Genomic DNA, 9392 nt, shown 5'->3' on the forward strand with positions numbered 1-9392 from the left:
AAAAGGGGAAAGAAAAAAAATACTAAAGCGAAGCCAGACCCGGGGCAGCGGGACGCGACGGGGCTGTGGGCGCAGACACGCGCGCCCCCGCGTCCCCCCGGTGCCTCTGCGGGCGCGGCGCGCTCGGGCCGGCTCCGGGCGGCCAATCAGAGCGGCGCTTCCCGCCCCTGGCCAATAGCAGGCGCCACATTGTTGTCAAATGTTGCCTAATGGCAACGCGGGGCGCAACAATAGCGCGAGTGGCGGCGCGGCGGCCGGCGCGCTCTGCCCGCAGCTCCGGGCGGCTTCGTGTCCCGGGGGGCGCGGGGCTGCGGCTGCGGCGGCTCTGCGCGGGGCGCGGGGTTTTTTTTTGGTTTGGTTTTGTTATTTTTTTTTTGTTTTCTTCTGGATTTTAGCCTCCGCGGCTCGTGGCGAGGGATCCCGTCGTGGAAGGTGCCGGATCACTCTTTGAAGGGACGCTTAAGCTTGTGACCGGAGGGGGAAGCGGGAGCGGAGCTCGGGAGCAGCGCGGTTCCCGGCGGGGCGACCCCGCGGGCGCAGGCGGGATGGACTCGGTGCTGCGCTGCCGGGGGCGCACGGAAGCGAGAGAGATCTAAGTGTTCTTGGATTTTTCTTGTCTTAGATTCGCTTTTCGAAGGGGACGAGGGCGCAGGAAGGCTCCCCACGGCCCCCTCCTCGCTCCGGAGCCGGGGGGCGTCGAGCGAGGCGCGGGGGGGGCGGCGCCGGGGTGTGCGCGCCCGCTCGCGGGGCACCGCCAGCTCCTCCGCTGATTTAACCGCCCGCGGGTCGCTTTGAGAGGGAGGCCGGGGGAAGGGGGGTCGTCGCTCTTTTCGGGATGGAGCTGCGGTCGGAGCTGCCCAGCGTGCCCGCCGCACCCCCCCCGGTGCCTCCCAGCTCGGTGGCGGCGGCGGCGGCCGCGGCGGCGGCCACGCTGCCCGTGAGCGTTGCCGGGAGCCTCCTGCGGGCGCCGCCGCTGCTGCTGCGGGCGGCCGAGAAGTACCCGCGGACCCCCAAGTGCGCCCGGTGCCGCAACCACGGGGTGGTGTCGGCGCTGAAGGGCCACAAGCGGTACTGCCGCTGGAAGGACTGCATGTGCGCCAAGTGCACCCTCATCGCCGAGCGCCAGCGGGTCATGGCCGCGCAGGTGGCGCTGCGCCGCCAGCAGGCGCAGGAGGAGAACGAAGCCCGCGAGCTGCAGCTGCTCTACGGCACGGCCGAGGGGCTGGCCCTGGCCGCCGCCAACGGCATCATCCCGCCCCGGCCCGCGTACGAGGTCTTCGGCTCCGTCTGCGCCGGGGGCAGCGGCGAGGGAGGCGCCGGCGCCTCGGGTAAGGCTTGCGCTGGGCGCCCTCGGAGTGAGCCCGGGAACGGCGCGGGGACCGCGGGGGAAAGGGCCCGGGACTGGAGGAGGGAGGGGCGCAGCCCCGCCGACGGTATCACCGGCCGAGCGGGCGGGGAGCCCCGAGGATGGCAATCCCGGGACCGGGCTGGCATCCCCCCGTGGGACCGGGCTGGCATCCCCCCGCGGGAGCGGGCTGGCATCTCCCCTTGGGAGCTTGCTGGCGTCCCCGTGGCATCCCCGCCGACAGCCGGGGCGCTCCGGGGGTCCCGCCCGGGGCAGCCGCACTGACGGTCTCTCTCCTTCTCCTCCCTTTTCGCCCCGCAGAGTCCAAGATGCAGAAGTTCGAGCTGTTCCCCAAGACGCTGCTGCCGAGCCGCGCCGTCACCCCGCAGCAGGCGGGAGGGAAGCCCCTGTCCCCGGACGGCGAGTCCGTGCCCGGCACCTCCTCCCCAGAAGCTCGCCACGGCTCGGGCTCGGAGAACGGGGACGGCGAGTCCTTCCTGAGCTCGCCCGTCTCCAAGGGCCCGAAGGAGGGGGAGGAGAGCCCGGGCTCCATCAGCCCGCTGGGCTCGGACTCGGGCTCGGAGGCGGACAAGGACGAGCAGGACCCGTCGCCCTCGGGCGGCGGCCGGCAGCGGACTCCCATCGACATCCTGACGCGCGTCTTCCCGGCGCACAAGCGCGGCGTGCTGGAGCTGGTGCTGCAGGGCTGCGGCGGGGACGTGGTACAGGCCATCGAGCAGATCCTCAACAACCGCGGCCCGGACAAGGGCCCCGAGGAGGGCTGGGCTCGGGACGGCGCCTTGCAAGCCCTGCCGCCCACCCCCGCCGCCGCCGCCGCCCACCACCGGCCCTTGATCGCCGGAGCCATGGCCCCGGCCATCGGCGCGCTGGGCAGCCGCTCCGCCTTCTCCCCGCTGCAGCCCAACGCCACGCACTTCGGGGCCGAGGCCGGCGCTTACCCGCTGGGCACCCACCTGGGACTCAACCCGCTGCGCCTCGCCTACTCGGCGCACAGCCGGGGACTCGCCTTCATGACCCCTTACTCCACGGCAGGGCTGATGCCCACGCTCGGGTTCCGGCCCCCCGTGGACTACGCCTTCAGCGACCTCATGCGGGACCGCTCCGGCGTGCACAAGGAGCAGGTCTACTCCGGCGGGCTCTACGGGCCCATGGTCAACAACACCCCCGAGAAGCAATAGCCGGGGCGGCTTCCCAAAGCGCACCCGTGTAGGGGCGGATAGGTGGGCGCGGGTGGATGGATTCGGGCGGCTTTCTCTCCCCTCTCCCCCCGTACGGAGCCCGGCGCGGACAGGCGTAGGTGTGTTAAAAGCGGTGGTAAAGGTGCACTTTCATTGTCCAGACATGAGTCGCTCTTTGTTGCTTATGGCCATAAGCATGAGTATCCCTGGGGTGCCGTGGGGTGCGTACGCGCGCACACGCTCTCTTTCCCACACACGTACATATATATATGTATACTAGCAAGTGTATAATGTTATAAAATGGAAATCTAAGTTATTAATGTAACGCGTAGGTGAACTCGGTATTAACGTTAAGCTAAAGGTTAGACAGCTCATTGTAATACTTACCAGGCGTATAGATTAAACCTATTGTCAGATTGAAAGCCTTTTCCTTCCCGCCCCAGGAATGTTACGATCTGTATATAACATTGGAAAGTAGATATATTTGTAACTGTCCGTAGGACCCCGGCGCCAATGGTGTATGACGGTTTAATGAGCCTCCTTCATTTGTGATCCGCAAGAAAATTGCTTTCTTGTTCCCATGTAGCAAACTTCTTGCTGTTTCTAACAGGTAATTCTGTGTTTCCACTTCATAGAAATAAATGTTATTTTCTATTAAAAAAAAAAATCGATCTTATAAATGGCAAGTGGTATTTTATAAGATGGTGGAAGTGTGTATTGGGAAATTCATTTGACAAGTACAGTCAATATTTAAAGGAGTTTATGCAGTTAGTACAAACATGTTTACTACATTTTTATCATGGTCAAAACAGATATTCTTCGGAAAATTTATGAATAAAAACGAAACATACAAACCAGAGCAATCTTCTTATCAACCGAAATTGTCAAATACGTTCATTTCTCTTTCTGGTCTCTATTATTTACGCCAGGGGAAAAAAAAAAAAAAAAAGTCAGAGGGGTTAATTTAAGATGGGTATTTCCCTTCGTTAATCTCGTTAATTTTTGTCATATTTAGGAAATCTGGTATTGCCGCAGAGAAGAAAAGTTCAGTTAAAGCAAACACCCGCCTGCCCGTCCCTGTGTTGTGTAGCAATGGAGAGGTACTTCTCCTTCGCGTCTGAAATCGGGGTGTGCGGTTCAATAGTTTCTCTATCAGGATACGGACTGGTGCCGGGTTTTCAGCGTGTGAGGCTGTTGGTGGCAGCGCGAGTGACTCCGGACACCCCAAGCTCAGAGCGGAGGCCACGGCCAGGAAAGATTTCGCTGGTTTACTTTTGGAAATAAGTGTCCTTCCAAATCTTGCTTCTCATTTCAAGAGCAAAGACTACACGCGTGGGTTGTGTTTTTTTTTTTTTGCCCTTTTTTGTGTTCTTTTTTTTTATTTTATTTTTTTCTTCTTTTCCCCCCAATTTCCCGACTATTCTTCAACACCAAAAAGTAAGAAAGCCGTTCCTCTTTCCTTTTACTTATTTCTTGCGACGAGAGGGAGAGGCAGCGGGCGTGCCCCCGTGCATCCCGAGAGGAGATCCTTGCTTATCAGTCCTGGGAGTGTTTGGCTCAGGAAAACTATTACTCACAAAGAGCAAGTTCAGTGCATGGTTGAATTAAGACTGTAAAAGCTCCTAAAGTTGGTTGGTATGGAAACCTAATCCCACGAACCGCTCCGTGGCACAGCTGGACTGTTTACTTTCTCACTTTAAATATAACTGTGTAAACATTGGCTCGGAGCTGACAGCGCGGCTCCTACCAACCAGTTCATATACTGGTGGGTCTGGGAGGGGATGCGTCCCGCCGCAGCTGTTGGAGTGAGTCCCGGGGTAAAAATCGAAGGATAGTAGCAAGGAAAAAGCAATTCTTCCTTCCTTCGCGTAGTTGATCAATCTGGATACAGTTTTAAGATTTTCTTGAAAAAGAGGGGAAAAAAAAGTAAATATAACAGATTACACCTAAGTAAATACTTTCGACCCTGATCCATCCTGGGAGCAGCCAAATCAATATCGCAAGGGAAACTTTTTAAAGTCTCATGTTCCAAGAGCGGGTGAAACTTAATATTACTACAATAAAACGGTTTAATAAAGAAGGGCTTTAATAGTGAGCTAATTTGATTGAGTTTCCTAATTCCACTTTAATTGGAAAAGGAGTTGTCTGTTTGGTTATAAAGTGCCAGGGTTATGCTAGACCGGGAAAAAAAAATCAATGGACTTTGAGCATCTGAATAAACTTTTTTTTTAATTTTTTTTCCTTTTTTTTTTTTTTTTTTTTTTTTTGTGGTTGGCACCTGACTTTGTGCAAGGATGAGTTTCCATATCTGGGAGTATGAATGGGCTACAAAGAGCTGCTACTTAAAGAAATCAGGTCGCCACATTTCTTCCATTCTAGCCCTGTTGAGAAGGGCTTAGAAGCTGTTGATTTAACTCAGCTCTCCCTTTTAATTATAAAAGCCATTCTTGTGTAGTTAGCCGAGCAGGACAATTTATCAGAACTGTTGCCGTGTCTTGGAGGTTGGCTTGAGCCTGGATTTATACAACCGACAATGGGGATCACGACGATTAACTTTCATATGGACAGTTTAGGCTGTTAAATTGGGGGGAGGAGGATGAAGGGGTAAGGGAATCTGATACATTGTCCCTATTGAGGTAATTCCTGTAGGTTAAGAAAAAAAAAAATCCTCTGCATTTGAAGCTGCCTCGGAGAGGTTCGTATACAGAAGCCTCTGGCAGAACATAAAATATTCAGGTCCCCTTTTAGAGTAAAATAAAATGCTGTCACTTGAATAAAAATCCGCGGGACCGAGTATAAATTATTTGTAAAGCGGAGAGGCTGCGGGCGAGCGCTCGCAAACTTCCCTGTTAATTAAATCTTAATCCAAGGGTCGCGGGAAGCGGCGGGGCTGGAACAGCGGCTGCTGTACATACAGTGGGACACGTTCCGGAGTTATATTAACTGCACTAGTGTTTAATATGAATCAGCCCTAATCCACAGCATAATAAAGATCAAATTAGACTAACCATTTAGTAGCGAAATGACATTCCTTCACCTAAAATGAACCTCCCCGCTCGCCGCTCGCTGCGAGGCAGGGGCAGCGGCTCCGGGCTGCCTTCCAGGGCCATTCCCGCAGCCCCCGGGGCCGGGAGGGAGGGGGCAGCTTTTACAGGCTGCGGGTTTTATTTTTAAGTCCGACGGGGGAGGCTCTGTTACCCTCCCACTCTTTTCCAGAGCCGCCTCTCCCCCCCCATCTCCGCCCTCGCAAACGGGATTTGCCGCCCAGGCGCCGGGGATGAAGGCGATTCGGAGCGAGGTCGTTTTCTTTCCAGCTCCGGCCCTGCCTTTTGCCCCCGGGGTGCCCCTCCGCTGCCCTCCGCAGCCCCGAGCATCCCCGCCGGGCCACGGGAGAGCCCACGGCTGGGAAGGGTGGCCGTGCCTCTTGCACCCTGTCCCCCCGGGTCCCCTCCGGCGTGGGCAGCGATGCCTCGTTGGGGACCGAGGAGCCAGACCCGCCCCGGCTCTCCCGCAGCCCCGGGAGGGCTCCGAACCCCGCTGCCACGGCTGCCCCGGGACTCGATGCTCCGGTTCCCTGCCTGGAAGCCGCCCCGGAGAGGAGGGGAAGCCGGAGAGGGACGTGCCTGGACGGCCCCGGTGCCCCTCACCGCGACGGGGCGGCCGCTGTGCTGAGCAAACACAGCTGCGGCAGCCGGGCCGGGCACCGCTGGCGGCGACAGCGGCTGTCACCCCTCGCCCCCGGCTCTGCGGCATCTCCCCCGCCTGTTCCCAGCGGCGGGGGCGAGCCCAGGTGTCTCCCTCGATGGTTCCCGCGGTTGCCGGGCACTCCCAGGGCACACGAGCTTCCCACGTCCTCCCGGCGAGGGGACACCTCTGACCAGGCGGGCATCCCCCCTCTGTTGTCATAACATCCCCATGGCAACTGCAGCGATTACTTCTACGCCAGAGCAACAATAGGAAAGTATTTCATATGTTTAAATGTGATTAAGCAGGTGGAAATAAACGAGGAGGAGGCGCTCCGTGGGACGAGCCCTGAGAGCGGCTCCCGGCGAAGCGCTCGGGGCTCGGCAGATGGAACCGAGCGGAGAATGAACAGTGACAACGGGAGGGGACCGGGAGGCTTTACTGTTTGCTGCTGCTTTGAGCGTCACTTAAGGCTCGTGAAAAACTCATTCTGCTTTCCAGCTCCCCGCTTCGCCCGGGGTTCAACAGAAAAGCTAAAAAACTTTGTTGCAAGAATTGTTTTTGCCCTGTTGCTGTTTCTTCCTTTTTATTTTTGTTTACCATTTTATTGGGGGTGGGTGGGGTGGGTGGGGAAAGGAACAAAAAGCCGGTCTTGGGTGTAAATTCGACAGACAGAAGTAAAAACCACAAAACCCCCCTGAAATTGCACAACGCTTATTTGCATTTCATCTCCAAAAAACAAGAAAAGGAGAAAATTAATTTTAACAGAGGTTTTAATCCAAAAACTATCCCCTTTCGGCCAGCCCTCCTAATTTCTATATTACTAGGGAACCCAATAACCAGTGGAAGAGATGCTCCTGACCCGAGAGGCAGGTGAGCCGCAGCGGGGGCGGTGGAAGCCCCTCGGACAGCCAGCGGAGCCTGGGACCGGGGTAACCAGCCTGGCCTTGAATTCACCATTAAATTGTGCAGGGGTTGCTGGATTTGATGGTAATTACTGAGGGTTGCAGGAAAGGAGGGAGTGGTGATGATGGGGGGAGGCGGTGTTAACGCCTGGCCAGGTTAAGAGGCTAAAGGTGGGTTAACCAGCTGGCTCGCCTTGGCTAACCCGGGTGATGCAGCTGGAGAAGGCAGGTTGGCAAGGAAGCCCAGTGCCGGATGATGCTGAGGGTGAAAGAACTGGGAAGAGGAAAGAAGGGGTGAATTCCAGCACAGAAGAGCAGGGTAAGGGGCTGACAGGGTCTTAGCTTCGCCAGAGCTAATGCAAAACTGCGATGCAGATGAAAGGGCTGTGGAAATACTTAGGAATCACTAAAACAAGATGTTGATGCCTGTGTTACAAAAGTGCAATGAAAATGTTGTGTCACTTGCTAGGCATTGCGTTCGAGGGACAGCAGTGTTCATGAAAAGTGTAAGGTAGATCCTTGGACTGTGTTAAACATTTATTATAGCTTGCCTTTCCTCAGAGAACGTTTAAGCGTTGATTATACTCTGCATAGGCTGAGTAAGACAGTACTATGGGGCAGGAATTAAATCTTCAGAGAAACTATGAAAAGTTCTTGATGTCAGATACAGTAATACTGCACGATGTTGAGAGGCTGGGCGATCCAATTACGCGCACGGTCATGACACGAGCCAAGGGCTGAGCAAGTGGTCATCGGTGTAAAACGGTGATGGGTGTTTTTACAGTGACTCACTGATTGTTCACAGGGAAGCAAATACATTCAGAGAGATGAAAATGCTTAAAGGCAAGGAGATATTACCAATAGCTTTAACTGCAACAGGCCATTTGCCAGCCATTCCTAACCATAACAAAGTCCGAGGCCTGTTCTATCCAAATGCCTAAGTAAACTCACTTTCATCTTTACCTGAGGTGTGAATTTGGCAGACGTGGACAAGGGAATGATGAGACACCTGCCCAGGGGATAATTCTGTTTGGAATGTTGTTTTGTGCAGTATTGGATTTACCTGTATGTGGGAGCTGAAGTCTTATCTGAGATTTTATCTTAAGTCCTTGCAAACTCTGAACTATGGGGGGGAAAAACATTGCTTCCTGACAATCCTGTTCGGGTGGTCTGGAAGAGCAAAATCTTGTCTTACGCTGATTTGTGGATCAATTTTCCGTGAGAGATGGCCGTATGTGGGATACATTCTGATTCTTGACTTCACACAGGATCTCTGCTTAAATGATCTCTGTAACGCAGATCTGGGGGTGGGGGCGGTAAGGACCATCCTTTCACATGTTGTCAACGTGTGTGCACTTACGGCTTGTATGCTTTTGGAGATTTTTTTTCGGTCCTACATTCCCTCGTTTCTTGTTTGGGATCTTATCAATGGGTTGCAAAGCTTGCAAGAGTTAAGCTAAAGGTTGTTTCTGCACTGTTAATTTCCCCCCCCCCCCATAAATGGATGAAAAATGGCAAGGTAAAAGCACAGATGAATTTCAGAAAAAAAGGTAGAAATCCATTGAAAGCAGGTAACCCAAAGTCTTATTGCTCACCGATAATTACAAATCTGCTATGCGTATCTTCAGAAAGTAGCTGATCATTTTAAGTAGGCAAATATAATAGATGGGCAGGATCTGTGAAAATTTGAGTAGGTTTGTGACACCAGGGAAGTCCCCTAGGAGGGGAAGAAAACGGAAAGGAAACCAGAAACAGAGTGGATCTTTTCGTGTGGTCTGACGGGCGGATGGAAAGCATGAATTACAAAGGCTTTTAAAAAGATCTGCTTGGGGTTTATGTTTACAGAGAGATTTAACAAAACTCTCTGGCCTTAAAATACTGAGGTTGTTGCTAAAATCAGATGTTTGGAAATGAGATGGGGTGCTAGCCCTGGACCAGAATATAGGAGAAGTTCATAGACATTCAGCAGGGCAGAAGCGGGGGCAACAAGGCAGGGCCCCTACGAATCGTTCAGCAGATCCAGAAAAGGGCTTACAGGTCAGCATGACCAGGAGTCAGGGCAGGGAGGAGGGTATCATCCCCGTTGTTCTTCCTTTAGGGAGCTGGATCCAGAGACCATGGGCTTCTAACCAAGAGCAGCAACAGTAGCACGAGAAGACAGTCAGAATGAGCGCAGATTTGTGCAGCCGGAACTGACTGACTGATGAAATAGCTTTGTAAAGAACAAAGGTATCAAAATGTTACCTCGCTTTCTTGTAA

General features: G+C 54.4%; 1 protein-coding gene across 1 annotated transcript; it reads left to right on the top strand.

Annotated features, from left to right (window-relative positions):
* Nucleotides 1-441: 441 nt before the first annotated feature.
* On the top strand, nt 442-3336 carry DMRTA2 (DMRT like family A2). Its single transcript, XM_054073200.1, has 2 exons — nt 442-1328; nt 1667-3336. The coding sequence occupies exons 1-2, from the start codon at nt 836-838 to the stop codon at nt 2542-2544; spliced, it is 1371 nt and encodes a 456-aa protein (XP_053929175.1). The 5' UTR covers nt 442-835; the 3' UTR covers nt 2545-3336.
* Nucleotides 3337-9392: the final 6056 nt, after the last annotated feature.

Source organism: Cuculus canorus, chromosome 8, assembly GCF_017976375.1.
Source record: "Cuculus canorus isolate bCucCan1 chromosome 8, bCucCan1.pri, whole genome shotgun sequence".
Classification (NCBI taxonomy): domain Eukaryota; kingdom Metazoa; phylum Chordata; class Aves; order Cuculiformes; family Cuculidae; genus Cuculus; species Cuculus canorus.